Source organism: Phycodurus eques, chromosome 11 (assembly GCF_024500275.1).
Source record: "Phycodurus eques isolate BA_2022a chromosome 11, UOR_Pequ_1.1, whole genome shotgun sequence".
Taxonomy (NCBI): domain Eukaryota; kingdom Metazoa; phylum Chordata; class Actinopteri; order Syngnathiformes; family Syngnathidae; genus Phycodurus; species Phycodurus eques.
In genome coordinates, this window is record NC_084535.1 from 14,532,408 (window position 1) to 14,548,377 (window position 15,970).

Consider the following 15,970-nt stretch of genomic DNA (forward strand, 5'->3'; position numbering starts at 1 on the left):
GTCATCATTGTACAAGGACGTGTCAATATAATCAAGGCTTCCATTGATGAATGGATATTGTCCATCTCACAATTTTAAAGAGTTGCATCGATGTTTTAAATTTCAGTCCTCATAATTAGTAGTTTAATGGCTAGTTTAGCCATCTCATTTTAACCCGTGTGGATCACCAAATTCACTACAGGCCAACTGTACTGTCATTATCTGTTAAAAACATTCTCTTCATTATCCCAAAATGTCAGACCGTTGTTTATCAAGAGAGAGTAAGAGAAATCAACTCTTGTCCTAGCAATTTTTATGAGTCTTCGCTCATGTGGTTTGGCATGAAATGGCATGCTTGACAAACAATAAAATAGTTTGCAGGATTTTATTCCATTAATCTGCAACCAATTAAAATGTTTGAACGATGAAACCAGGTCCCCTTTTGGGTGGAATACGCTGTGTAAAAACATCAATACAATTACAATTAGCAAAGTAAAAAAAAAAAAAAAAAAAGAATGCTAAAATAAAATTGTAAAACTAAAAATACAATCAGTTGATCTTTTATGAATATAATCATGCTGCAGTCAATAATGAGAGCAAAGCTGAATCAATGCAGAGATTGTGGTGCATTTAAAGTTATACTGTAGCACTTTACAAACCTTGTGAAGTGTCAAGAATATTATCCCAGCGTCAAAGTCGTATTGGTGCTGAGCATTTTTTTTCTTCTTCACGCTAAACATTGCCTTTACCATGTTACGAGTGGATCTTGTCCTCTGCACAGACAGTATTAAATAGTCTTAAAGACCTTGACAGTCATCACAATCAAAATAAAGCTGTGGTCTAGTCCTTCATAAGTACCCATGTTGTCTAATACATTTCTATCCCACTGGATTTTATTCTAAATCTCCTTCCATTTCTGTCTGCCTTTTTTGTTTATTTATTATTTTTTCCTTTCATTACTTGCGACATGCGTGTTGTATTGTGGCTGATGCCTCAGTGGACGGACAGTGGCAAGAGTGGAGCTCTTGGAGCGACTGCTCAGTGACATGTGCCAACGGCACTCAGCAGAGGACCAGGCAGTGTTCAGCGGCCGCACATGGGGGATCGGAGTGTCGCGGTCACTGGGCAGAAAGCAGAGAGTGTCATAATCCTGACTGCACAGGTAAAAAAAAAAAAAAAAAAAAAAAAAAAAAAAAAAAAAAAAAAAAACAGAGACTCTTAATTCCATAAATGTGAAGGGATAAATGGAAGCCCAGATTGCATTATAATTATTGCAATCAATTTTATTCGTAGTGTCCCTGGATTCTTTTAGCTGTGATTTCTCATGCACTGCCAAAAGCTTCCTAGTGAGAGAATCAAGAAAATAGCAATAATGTTCAAGACCATGCTCTATCAATTGGATTTGTAAAATCCAGTTAGAAATGCTGTATGCCTTTCACAGAATTCCGAGTTAGGCGTCCACCCTGTCTGTCAACACCATTGATGCATTAGAGGCTCAGAGATGTCAGCTTAGTGGCCTCCATCAAGCCTTGTCTCATCACACCAAGGCCTTCCCATAATCTCCTGATGCAATTTTTGCTGCTGCAGCCTGAAAGAGCACAGTTTTTTTTTCTTTGTTTTTCTTCTTTCATTCTGAAAGTCTGTCGAAATGTTACACAACTACACAATCAAACTGACGCACTAAAAGAAACAATAAAGCCTTTTGAGGGGGTTTGTTTATTTTTCTCCAATTTGTGGCATAATGAACTCGGCAATGTTGTTGTTGGCTTCACACAGTGATGATACATTATGCGATTTTTGTCTTTAATGAGCTCTGCCAATTTAACAATTCAGAAGGTGAGCGATCAAACGCTTGTGGATTAACACAGACTGTGCCATCATACGACACATCAAATTGATGGTGAAAAATATACACCTTTCCCAAATGTTATTACAGTTTTAATGGCACCTTCATAGATACCCAGCACTTTGTCATTGAGATCCTCAAAAACAGAGGCACAATTCACCCTGGATGCACACTTTTTTCTGGCTCAATTTAAAAATGTAATAGGTTTTTCCAAGTTGACTAGTTATTACGCACTGCTAAACAAACAAATCAATGAAACTGTAAAAATAAACTCCTTGGTGAACGTAATGAAGGACAGCGCAGAGTCTCCATTCATAATATATTTGGTAAACAAACATATTGTCATATCTCATTCATTAATCAATGAGAGTTAGTTTTGGCCAGCATGTCTCAGTAGTTTCTACGTGTAAGTAAAAAAAGTTATTTGGAGGAGAATGAAATCATGCTGCATGTGTTTCCCGCTTCTTAAGAATAGGACATGGGAATTATTACATTGCTGAAGGGTAGCATTGTTTTGTCTCATGCTCAGTTTATAGTCTTCATTACAAGTGCATAAAACCTGCTGCTGGTCATGGCAACTTGGTAATTATTATGCTTTAACATTGGCAGCATGAGGGAAATAATCACCATTTGCAGAAAAGCTTCTGTAGCCATAAAACACACATGCTGCTAAGTGCTCAAAATTATTTTGTTCAATTATGGACTATTACTAGCATACTGAATCTGCAAACTTGCAAAACAACTGTTTATGAGTTACGCACACTGTGTAACAAAATGATATTTGTTAAATTGGATGTTTCTGATTTGATTTGATTTGTGTTACAGCTAACGGGCAGTGGAATCCATGGGGTCCGTGGAGCGGCTGTTCGAAGTCATGTGACGGTGGATGGCAGAGGAGAACTCGAGTGTGTCAGGGGGCAGTGACGACCGGGCATCAGTGTGATGGCAACAGAGAAGAAGTCCGGAAATGCAGCGACCAACGGTGCCCAGGTGAGGCTGAATACTTGACATACTATACAGGCAGCAGCTCATGCCTTCCTCTTTGGGTATTGAGAGGAAATCATTGATTTTAAACATGCACACACAATGCTCCTTTGACACAGATGACAAAAAATGGTGGCAAAAAGACTGTAAATGTACAGAACTCTGCGGTTATAGGAGGAAAGTGATTAACATGAAATAATAAAACATTATATTTATATTTTTAAGGTCATACTTCAACCAGATTATATATATATATATATATATATATATATATATATTTTCAATGTAGTGCAAAAGAAATATGTTGCATAAATGCTAGGGCTGTAATGATACACCAAGGCCACAATACGTATTACGATTCATGACCCACAGTTCGATATACGATTAGATTTTTTTCTTTGAGGGGGTAAAAAGAAATTGCAAAAAAGAGCCTGTAGTAAAAAAAAATAAAAAAAAAATGGACTATTTATTTAGGACACTTAATTTTCCATGATTGTAAAAATAAATAGAATTACAATCATCTCCAGTCTGTGCTGTAAACCACCAATTTAATAACTAAATATGTAAAAGCAAAGAAACATTTCTCTAACAAAATAACTACCATTAAAAATATAATAAGAACTAAAGGACACTGTGGAGTTTCGGTAACAAACTTGCTGCCTATGCCACAAACAACATAAACGGTGAGTTAAGATCTTTGAGACTTTCTATCTATGAATTGCAGAAATTAAATAACGAAATAGGTAAAAACAAAGCACAACATTTGTCTTACTGTCTCAAAGGAGTCGCAACAGCCCAGCACTCTCTGTGCAGTCAGGTTAACAACAGAATCAGAATCAGAATCATCTTTATTTCGCCAAGTATGTCAAAAACACATAAGGAATTTGTCTCCGGTAGTTGGAGCCGCTCTAGTACGACAACAGACAGTCAATTGACAGAGAATACTTTTGAGACATAAAGAACATTAAGAAAAACAGTCACTGAGCAATAAAAGGTTGCTAGTAATCTGGCAATGCCGGTACAATTTATTTATTTTGACAATTGTGCAAGAAGATGCAGAGTTTTCTAGCAATGAGAGCAGTTTGAATGACTAATAGAGCAATAGTCCGGTGCAATGACCATTGTGCAAAGGCCATTAAAGTGACTAGTAGTGCGATAATCTGGGACAATGTCAATTGCGCAAATGTTGCAGATAATACTCAGTCAATTGTGCAAATGGTGCAGATGCAACTCAAGCACATGGGTGGCCAGTATTTGTCAACAACAGATATGCAAAGCGTGGCGAGACTACTACTACTACAGTGAGTGCACGAGTATTGTACTCTATAACTGGCCTGACAGAAGTGTGACAACAAACTCAAGACAAAAAAATTGGCAGCATTTTGCAATGGAATTGTAAGTTAACTGTTTAAGAAGTTAATGGTAAGAGGGAAGAAGCTGTTGGAATGTCTGCTAGTTTTAGTTTGCATTGCATTGCATTGTAGTGTGTACAAACACTACACTGAACTGACTTCACTACACCACACCACAACACAACACTCCAGGTGTTTCGGCTTTGTTGTTATGGAATGCGCACAATAGCAGTGAGTTGGAATAAAGTACTGTTGGCACACAGCCATTGTACTCACGTTATAGACATAACATTGGGGAGGAAGATGGACTTTCACTGACTTTACGCCACTCGCTACCCTCATTCCTCTCCCTCCCCTGTGAGCAGATCGGACTAGCCGAAGGCAACGATGCACGGCCAACTGCGATGTTAATACACAACTTGGGCATCAGGGCCAGCGCATTTTGTTTACATCATTGTCCCCGCGATGATGTAAACGGACGGTGTCGCCTTGTTGGCCAGAAACTTGCCTGCTCCATAGACACGTGTAAGTAGTGAAAAGTGAAAAGTGAAAGTAAACCACCAGACGTATAGGCGGATTACTTTAATCTAGCGAAGGCAACACGGGCTAAATGGAAAAAGTAGTTCGGTGACAAGCAGTTGGAGAAGGCTTGATGAAGAAATGTATCTTCAATTTAGGCTTAAGTTTTATCAAATTAACTTTAAAAAAAAGATTATTATGTTAATTATATTAAGTTTGGTAGCACTGTGAGCTCATGTGCCTGTATGTACAGTGGAGGAACACAGTTGGAAGGGCTTGTCATGGTTCTGACATTTCAAAGACGACGATTTCGATGCAGAATCGTTACAGCCTTAATAGATGAAGTACAACTCTATCACTTTGCATTTCAGCACCATATGAGATTTGTCCTGAAGACTATGCAGTGTCGATGTTGTGGAGACGAACGCCTTCAGGGGAACTGGCCTTTAATAGATGTCCACCCAATGCTACAGGTAATTACAAATAATATATATATAAATAAAATGTATGTCTATGTACTGCATGTATGGAAATTACACAACAGACCTTATTGTTATACAAGTTTTTTGCCTAATCGTTCTGAAATCTATAAAACCTTGTGACGTTAAAACAAAATCTGGTGCCATAATTCCTTTGCCGAATCCAAAGCATAATGCCCTTATCCCTTTATCCCAATTCAACACGCAACATAACTCTTGGCAGCACCTGTCAGATTTGCAGGGGACTGTGACTCATTGCTTAGCATTGTTATAGAACAAAAAAAAAAAATCATTGATGTGACAATGCCATGTTGTTGGGTTTATATACAATATAAAATAGTAAGATACTACTTAGAGTAAATGGATAAAATAATGAAAAATTAATATATAGATCTACTTCAATTCAAGTGGTACAGATGGATATCATGTCATTTCTAATATACATTCATCTCAAGTATATTGTATTTTACCTTGAAAGCTCTACTTGAGTAGAGTCAGCAAGTTGGAAGCCTCTGTGCGTAATTGTTTATGTCAAGATATTCTGTCATTTGCAAGGAATCCGACCATCTATGTGTCTCAGTGTAGAAGGACATTAGGTGAATACACGGAGGTTTTGTGATGATAATAACGCTAGCGTGCCATATAGCTTGATCTCAAATGCCTGCATAATGGATGGACTGATGCAATGATAAAAGGGTACAATAAAAGAGATCAGACGTATTTCATCCTTAAACTACATTTTCACTTAGCACTGGAAAAAGACTATAATGGAGTATAGTTCAGGTCAGCTCAAGTTTGTTTGTAAAGCGATTAAACACAGCAAAAATCTTAGCAGGGTTTGTAAAGGCAGCGTGATGAAACACTGAATGAACTAGAACCTCTAAACCATACATGTCAAACTCAGGCCCGGGGGCCAAATTTGGCCCACAATGTAATTATATTTGGCCCGCAAGACTATATCAAATGTGTATTAGAGCTGGCCCACCAGTATATACCACATGCTCCGCTAATATTACAAATGCCAGAATGCTTTGCTAGTGTGTTGGCCCATCAGTCTAGACCAGCGAGCGCACCTTCCCTTTCAGTTGCAGTCGTTAGCAACTATGCTACCAGTCTCCTCGAGCAAATTTACATTTCCCCTTCCCAAAAATGGCCAAACATAAGATGGAAAACGGTTAACTTCCCAGACAGGTGGGAGGCAGATTGTCTGTACACTAAAGTAAAAGACAGACCTGTTTGTCGTGTGGGGAGCAACGTGGCAGTAACAAAGAATAGAATAGAATTGAATTCATGTTTTTTAATGCCCTTTATCAACTCCTGGCCAGGGACTGTTAATAGTTTGAAGTTTGGATTTTTATTGAAGGACATTCTTATTTTTTTGGGTTGTTTTGTTGTTGGCCTTTGAAAAAAGATTTACATCAAAAAGAAAGGTTATGGGAGATAGATAAATAGAAGCTGGAGAGACAGAAGAATTCATGTTATCTATTTAAATACAAAATGACAAACAAATACAACTGATGTCTTTTATCGGAAATGTAATTTCTTGTGTTTATAATATTAAAGATTGTTTATTGCAGATTCAGTGTTTCAGCAAAATTTAAGTTTGTTGTCATACGATAAACTTTAATGCTCCATTTCTGGAGAGAAGGGAAACATGCACATCGCAGTGATTTTTCATTAAATATTGAGTTTGGCCCGCAACGTTGTCCCAATTTTTAATTTTGGCCCACCGTGAATTTGAGTTTGACATCCCTGCTCTAAACCTTTTGTTTTGTTTTCAAATTGAGGTCAAACTCACACAACCTGATGCGAAAGGAAATCATGATTAGGCCTCTTGCTTCCCTCCAGGACAGTCAGACTGCTGAGATAGTCTTAACAAAGATGAAATATTGATCAGCACAAGCAACGCAACTAAATATGAGACATAAATGTGGCCAGACAGCTGTGGTGACGCATCTAAATGTGTTCGGGGCATAGGCGCTTACACTGCTGTTGTCACAGTCACCATCAAGGTCATCATAGAAACAACACCCAGCACTGGGGCATCAGCGTCGACTCACCCATCACGGGTGACAACTGCCACCGTGGGCGAGAAGATGGGCTCAGATTTTGTAGGGAGGCAGAGTTTAGACCAAAGTGGATAGTGTTGCAATATGGAAAAACAGGTGGACTCAAGTGCTGCAACTGCAGCCATACAGAATGTGATTTTCTGAAAAAAAAAATTTAACAAGGCAGAATTACACAAGCTTAATCTCAAAAGAAACATGGACAAGATGACAAAAACAAAGCCCACTACTAATTAAGTGGAACTTATCAGACTGCAACAAAAAGCAAGCATGCAGCTGATCGGGACAGTGTTGTTGTTTTTTTAACGGTTTCTAAATTAGAAAAGCACTCAGTCGAACGCAGATCTCTGCAAACATTGAAACGTGAACAAAATTGTAAGAAAAAACATCGTGGAGCATTGTTTGTCGACTGAAATTGTCACTTTGTACAATCAGCAGCACTCTGATAATAACAAGGCTGGAGATGGAAACAAAAGGGCTTTATTGTAAAACCACATACATACACGAAATAAAGGGAGTTCTGTCCATTAACCACCCATTTAGCTAGCTGGTATGACCGAAAACAGATTTCTATCCTGTATTCTCTTTTTTATTAGAAGACATATATTTTTTTCTTGGCCCATGTGTTACCCCTCTACAAAGTTTCAGAGAAAATTTCTCTGGACTTGCTGTGTAATTATGCTAACAAACCAAATTACAACAACAAAAACATTTACGTTGCTTTGTATTTGGTGATGGGTGGGAAGCTTAACATGTTGACATTTGAAGGCCTTTAGGGACAAACATACATTTAATTTGTCAGTAAGTTATATCGTTTCAACATTGTTTGAAACGATATAACATATTTCTGCAGCATTTTGTAGAGTGGTAGCACAAAGGCCAAGAGCCCCAGTTTCAGATAGAGGTTGAGAAATTCAGTTGAACTTTAGCACAGTTACAGTCCACTTGCATTAGTGACTAATAGGTCAGTGACCCATCAAATCCAGCAGATGGAGCTGTGGTTAAAAACAAAAAAAGTTTACTGGATGCGACATTGCCACATACTTTGTGATGCGCAATAACGTCACTGACAGCGCTTGAGTAGAACATTATCATCCTTATGATGACTCAGTCAAATGCGACTGACAGACAGACATGTTAAGGATTGTTCAGCATTGGTGGATCAGTGCTTTACTGATTCTCGGTGCAGTTGGGAGATGTTGTTTTTTCCTTAGATGACACCCTGAGATGTGAGCACACTTTGTTTCCAACAGATTGGACGGTACTTTTGGCAGCAAGGTTTCAGAGATGACTTGCTCATCAATGAATGGCATCTTGCAGTGAGGGAGGGAGAAAAGCCTTCTTTTGGCAGAGGATTTAGTCATTTACTTCTGATTGTGATGCCTTCAGAATGCCTTGACATTTGGATATAAATCTTTTTAGCAAAGGTTCCAATCTGTGTACCGAGAATGATCGGAAGGCTCCCTCCTACCCTTGATATTGACAAACACCCAAGGACAGATAATACACAGTTGGAGAAACTGAAGACAAGTTTGGGGGTGAAAACCAAAGTTTGGCCGCGTAAACATCAGTTGTATTTATTTTTGAAGGTTGCAGGAGGGCTGGAGGCTATTAAACAGATTATCTGAACCACTACGCTACTAATGGTTCCCCTCAAATTTTATCAACTGTTTTAGAATTACATCGGCGTCGTGTAAACGTGTACAGTGGGCTCATTTGCATAATGTAATTTTTTTTGTGACATGCTAATAATTCGTGTTGTCATGCATGCTTTACTGTTTGAAGATTTTGTTCCATAGCACAGGTCAAAAAGGTCTGTCCCTAACTGCTGCTTGAATTATCAATTAAATCTGATGTCACGCATCTAAATTAGAGTGTAATTACTGCAACATAACTTCAAGCTATTAAACTCTTCACAGGTTAATGCATCAGAAAGCTCTCATGTACCTGGAGATAAATAAAGCAAAAAGAAAAAAGAGGCGAAATGAAGCTGAGTTGTGGAACACAAGGCTTTATTGTATTATTTTCACCAGCTCTGCATCATTACAATATATGAAGGTAGTGCAGATTAAAATCATGACCATATGTGACCCCGGCATAGTGTAAGAGAAGTGATATATGACTTTTTGGTGGTGTCATTATTACATGCTTGCACATACCTTATATAATTTTTTGGTTTTTGTTTAGCTCCTTGGCTGCGTTTTTTTTCTCCAAGATTGATTTTTTTATTTTTTCCCATTAGAGATTCAGACATTTCACATCAATGAAAGTTTGCCTTTGGCAATTTGTATCTCTCCACTCTGAATATACATTAACATGTCATTAGAACAGGTCGGGGGTCATCAGGCGGCCAAAAAAAAAAATCATCTTTGTTCTATAGTTTGAGAAAGGCTCTTACAATTTTCCAATGCTAAAGTAAGCTGTGAACTCAATTTGCTATTTAAGAACTTGAATCACATTTTTAAAAATATTGAAAATTTGTTGCTTACTGGCCATGACATGGGTACGATTGCATCTTTCATGCAGATTTTTTTTATCTCATAAGACTGTGTACCTATACTAAAGTTTGAGTACTTTGTGGGTTGGGGCATGGTTGTGCTGTGAAGCTGGTATGTGGTCGAGTTGGTGTGCAGAACAGATCCTGAGTCCTTACTCTGTGCTGCAGGGGTGACGTTCTTGTGCAGACGGATTGTGTGTCAGCAGATAAGATAGTAGCTGTAGAGAAGGACGGGGGGGTGGCTTTGAGCCATTTCTCTGTGTGTGTGTTTGTGTGTGTGTGTGTGTATGCGTGCGTGTGTGTGTTAGCGAGAATGAGAGCAACCATAGCGAAGGTTTAAGGGAGGTAGGGACACCAGGGTAATGTTTTGTTACTGTGGGAGTTTTCCTCGGGATGTCGAGCGGCCGGGTGATCTGTGAAGTGCGCTCCAGCAGGTCGACAGCTGGGAAGGTGTGATGGACCGTCTATGTAGAATGTGCACGGCGTGTGGGTGGATATTGGGTGGTTCTGCTATTTCTGGATCACTGTTCCATTGCCTGACAGCGACCACAGCAGTAGCGCTTCATGCTTGAATAAACCCTTCATGAGTTTGCATGTTGCGCTAATAACACAAGACATGATGCATATATTACAAGTCATGGGACTCCAGTTTTATTGCTAATACAGTACATTTAAAAAGCACTCTCAAATGCACTGCATAATTGAGTATGCAACATCAAATTTTGATGGTGAGTGATGAGCGGCAGATCTGGACAAAAGGGGATTGTTAAATATCTCATGAAAGAACTAATATGTCTGTCCTCTTCTCTTCTCTTTCCTTCATTTCCTGTTTCCAACTCCCCCACCATCACTGCACCTTCCTGTCATTCAACTCTCCTTTGGTCTTAATCCCAACCCTAAACTCTCTGCACCCGCATCTTCATTCCCCTTCTTATCTCCCCCCGCCGCTTCCTCCTCTCCAAATCTGTCACCTTCTCTCCCTCCCTCTGTCTCACAGGCACGACCAGTCGACGCTGCTCTTTGGATCACCGTGGAATGGCCTTCTGGGAGCCGCCGAGCTATGCGCGATGCATAACAAATGAATTCAGATACTTGCAGCAATCAGTAGGTGCAAAGTCAGCTCCCTCCCACATCCTCTGTTCCCAATGCATCAAAATGTAACCCCCCCAGCACTTTCTCCCCACCACTCATCCATTCTCATTGCACTGTGGCCAAACAGCTCTTTCATAGAGTGGGAAAGGGAACGTTTTGCCATCTTTCTTTTTGTAATAAATTGTCTTCATTTTCCCACACTTCCCTTGTGTTCTGTTGTTCTATTGGAAACAAATCAACCAAATGTAAATGGCCGAACTACAATTTTGTTGGATCCAAGAACAAATTGTCTCTAAAACAGTGTCTAGTCACCAAAACATTACGGACAAGTTGCTCTGTAATGCCGTAGTTTGCAAAAGAATCCTTAAATTGTACCATCATATCAAAGTAGTTATCGCATATTTTTTTCAATTCTATTGATTAAAAACAAAATGCCACCAATAAATCACATTTTGATGGAACAAAATTACACCCAAACAAATTTAACCTTTTGCCTCCTTCATATGAGTTTTTTTTCCAAAACTGTTTTAATTGCTTTTTTTATTCACTATCTTCTCTCAGTAATTAAGTGGCTCAGCTATTATTACTTGTTCTGTTAAATGTTTTATTGATTTGTTTTTTTTTTATTCATCTGTGTCTCTTTTTTTGCACATTGAGATTGAAGAATGAACCACCTTTTTTTTTTTTTTTTTGTTAATTACATTCATTAGTTAAATCTGAAGTCACTGATGATGTAGTGGTACACTCGCTTGACTTTAGTGCAGGCAGCGTGTGTTCAGTTCCCACTCAATGACAGTGTGAATGTGACTGTGAATGGTTGTCCGTGTCTCTATGTGCCCTGCGACTGAATAGCGACGTGTTCAGGGTGTAATCCGCCTTACGCCCGAAGTCAGCTGGGATAGGCTCCGGCGCCCTGCGACCCTAACCAGGATAAGTGGTGTTGAAAATGGATGGATGGCTAGTTAAATCTGTATCTCTAACACAACATACAGTTGGAATGTCGTGACTTTATTTTTTTATTTTTATTTTTTTATGAATTTCTATACCTGTGAATGTATATTTTATGGACCTTGAGCCTAATTTTTCATTTGCAATTTCTGCTTAAATGTGTATCTTCTGCTCCAGTTAACTCCTTTTATTCATAATGGTTCATTTTAGACGTCTGTGAGGGACAATAGAATTGAGTCTGGTTCAGAAATTAAGTGTCACATAAAGGGTCTCTGAGAAAATAAGCTTTCTTTTCATATTTCATGCACTCCATTTCCTCCAATGTGAAGCTGACTTGTGTGTCTATCAAAAATGTGAAGGACGCCGATGCCCCAAGTTCTTTCCTCTCCTGTTTTTGGAGGTTCAGGGCCACCTCGCAAAGGGACAGAGGATGCTGGCAGGGGATGGGATGTCCCAGGTGACCAAAAACCTGCTGGACCTTACCCAGAGGAAGAACTTCTATGCTGGTGACCTGCTGTCTTCTGTAGAGATCCTCCGCAATGTGACCGAAACCTTCAAGAGGGCTGGCTATGAGCCGTCTTCAGATGACGTGCAGGTAAATTAAAAACCTGCAAACAATAACATTCATATGTTGCACTCAGGCATGTACACAGAAATTTTGGGATCAGGTGCTCAAGCCAAATAAAGGGCACCCATCGCCAAAATTATTCATACAATTTACAAAAAACAGTAATATATACTGTATATAACGTATTGATTATTGTTAACACAGTCAATAATACAACTATTGACAAAGGAAGTAAAGGTAGGCTGCAGTACATATAAAAAGTCTACATACCCCTGTACAAATGGCAGGTTTTTGTGATATACAAAAACGGGACCAAATAATTTTTTTTTTTTACTTTTTTCAACTATTAGTTAACCTATAACCTGTGCAATGTAATTGAAAAAAACATTTGAGAGGGGAAGTCAAGATAGACATAGATAATGTGGTTGCACAAGTGCACACACCCTCTTATCAATGGGGATGTGGTTGTGTTCAGAATTAAGCAATCACATTCAAAGTCATGTTAAGTGGAGGTCAGCACATACCTGCCACCATTTAAACTGCCTCTGTTTAACCTCTAATAAATTAAGGTGGAAGCATACAGTATGTACAATATTCCCAAGGACTCAAATATCCCTCAAATATCAAAAACCTTTGGGTAGGATTGAAGACAGAGGGTATTTTTTATACATTCATGAATGAAGAAAAAAATGGGCTTCGGTAAGAAGAGCACTATTTTTCATCCAAGGCAAAAGCTTGAGCACCACTTAAGGTCTATACGTGCCTGGTGGTACTCTTGGGCCATGTTTAGATTTGTTGGTTTAGCAACACTATAATAACCATATCTGCAATAATTAGAGTAGAAGGAAAGTATAAGGGGCGGCACGGTGGACGACTGGTTAGAGCATCTGCCTCACAGTTCTGAGGACCGGGGTTCAATCCCCGGCCCCGCCTGAGTGGAGTTTGCATGTTCTCCCCGTACCTGCGTGGGTTTTCTCCGGGCGCTCCGGTTTCCTCCCACATCCCAAAAACATGCGTGGTTGGTTGACTGAAGACTCTAAATTGCCCGTAGATGTGACTGTGAGTGCGAATAGTTGTTTGTTTCTATGTGCCCTGCGATTGACTGGCAACCAGTTCAGGGTGTACCCTGCCTCCTGCCCGATGACAGCCGGGATAGGCTCCAGCACTCCCGCGACCCTTGTGAGGATAAGCGGCTTGGAAAATGGATGGATGGATGGAAAGTGTAAGGGGAAAATGGTTTGTATTTATTGGTCCGTCTTTTTATTGCTGGCTAGCTCCTGGTTCATGAAGATTGACCAACAGATGGGCAGTGCCATTACAGTTGTGAGGAGTGGACTCATCCATTGACATCATAGTAACAATCCAGATTCTTATCCAAATTTAATGTTTTTCCTTGGCCCATAAACCCACCCTCGTGATGGGCATTTGATAAAATTTCCTCGATTTATGAAATTAAGGATTACAAATCAGCTAATCTTGGAATGTTCTTAACTCCTGTTTCAATGGCAGTCTCGTTTTGAGTGGCATGCTCATGGCTTGAGGACTTTTGCCTTGGTCAGGGCCGTCATTGATGTCATACAACATCTCATAGCTGAGATAATGTTTTTCTTCTTTAACTCATCCATCCATCCATCCATCCATTTTCTGAGCCGCTTCTCCTCACTAGGGTCGCGGGCGTGCTGGAGCCTATCCCAGCTGTCATCGGGCAGGAGGCGGGGTACACCCTGAACTGGTTGCCAGCCAATCGCAGGGCACATACAAACAAACAACCATTCGCACTCACATTCACACCTACGGGCAATTTAGAGTCTCCAATGAATGCATGTTTTTGGGATGTGGGAGGAAACCGGAGTGCCCGAAGAAAACCCACGCAGGCACGGGTAGAACATGCAAACTCCACACAGGCGGGGCCGCGCGGGGATTGAACCCGGGTCCACAGAACTGTGAGGCTGACGCTCTAACCAGTCGGAAACCGTGCCGCCCTTCTTTAACTCGTTGAGCTAATTTTAAAGCGCCTCTCCTGAAAAACTTTATTCTATGCAATGGGTAGAATTCCTAACAATCAGCTACACTACGTTACATTATGCCCGTCACAAGACAACTCTTCTCCAAAGTTATTTTCAGTGTAATCCCTCTGGCATTTTAGGATGGCAAAATGACTGCTGTGAAAAAGGTAATTCATACAAGAAAGCTAGTGCTGTTATTTAGGACTAAAAAATTGATAGTTATCTTCTCCCTGCCAACGCTGTCATATATTAGAGAAACATTTTAGGCAGCACAATGGCTGACAAACAAGCCTGTGGCTCTATTGTATTAAGAAGTCTCCTCCACAGCCTAAGCTGTTTCATCTCATCATGTTGGGCTTGACTGCAGTCCTGATCCTCTTTATGTCAATGATGGAGATTATAGCTAAAGCTCCACCTCCATCTTGAATAAGATAATTTATGTCCTCAGAGCCGTGTCACTTTCAAAGGCACTCTTGTCGGGCCTCGGCATCTCTGCTCACTGCAGCATAAGCGTGTGATTTACTCACTGTCTGCACATTCTGTTTGTTGAACCGAAACTCATTGGGCGGCAATGAATTGTTGGTTGACATTTGATTTTACCCCAAATCCCATCATATTACCAAACCTCCTTGATCAAGGATGGGGAAAATAACGATCAATTCATCGATAAATCCCTGTCTCAATGTTCTGAGCTCCTGTCTCTGTCTTCCTTTAGAGGTCATGTTGTTCAATTTCAGACCACAAACGAGGAGAGTCTGATTAAACAGTGACCACATTACCACCTACTTTAGCAATAGTGCACTCTGTTTTGCCTCAGTTGGCTCAAGATGCAATTAGTAATTCATTCAACACATAAAACATATTTCTTAATGATCAACTGATATTTAATCTCTTATGCCCATAAGATACCTAATATATACTCACTAGCCACATATAAGGGGTCCATGTAAAATATGATAAGACAGACATAACAAACACAGCTCAGAGTATGATGCATTGCAGTTCTACAAAAACAACAACAACAAAAATCATTTGATTAAGGTAATATACTGTTTCTCTCTGATTTTTTTTTTCTTTTCAAAATGTAGTAATGTTTTCTTGGTAAGATAAGGCTTCGATCTTGAGACCCTACCCTATAGCCCAGACATATGAAGAAGAGGGTTGTTACATGTACTAAACAGCCATCACTTGCCAGAAATTTCTGCAGCTCCTTCAGTGTTGCTGCCGGCCTGAGCAAGGTTCTTCTCAGCTTTTCTTTAATTTTGGAGCGACATCCAGTTCATGGTAATGTCTCCACTTGATGATGACTGTCTTTATCATGTTCCATGGCCTTTGACATTATTTTGTACCCTTCACTTGGCTGATACTTTTTAACAATGAGATACCCCTGATCCTGTGGAAGCTCTCTGCGGACCATGGCTTGTGCTGTAAAATGTGACTAAAAATGAGTGGAAAAGTCTAATAGAACATCTGAACTTTATTTGGGGTTAATTAGAGGCACTTTAAATGGTGGCAGGTGTGTGCTGACTCACAGTCAACATGAGTTTTATGTGATGGATTGATTCTGATCACAGCCACATCCCCAGTTCTAAGATTATCTCAGTTGTTTATTTTTACTTCCCCTCACTGCAATA

General features: G+C 39.7%; 1 protein-coding gene across 8 annotated transcripts in view; it reads left to right on the forward strand.

Annotated features, from left to right (window-relative positions):
- Nucleotides 1-15,970, forward strand: part of adgrb3 (adhesion G protein-coupled receptor B3) — a 141,670-nt gene that overhangs the window by 64,942 nt on the left and 60,758 nt on the right. For 6 of the 8 annotated variants that reach the window (XM_061690007.1, XM_061690009.1, XM_061690012.1 and 3 more), the window contains 5 exons: nt 977-1,141; nt 2,651-2,815; nt 5,052-5,153; nt 10,720-10,826; nt 12,163-12,357. In XM_061690007.1, the coding sequence (XP_061545991.1) occupies nt 977-1,141; nt 2,651-2,815; nt 5,052-5,153; nt 10,720-10,826; nt 12,163-12,357 (734 nt within the window). Of the gene's footprint in view, nt 1-810; nt 1,142-2,650; nt 2,816-5,051; nt 5,154-10,719; nt 10,827-12,162; nt 12,358-15,970 lie in introns of those variants that run through there. The other 2 variants (XM_061690014.1, XM_061690013.1) reach the window with 2 other exon arrangements.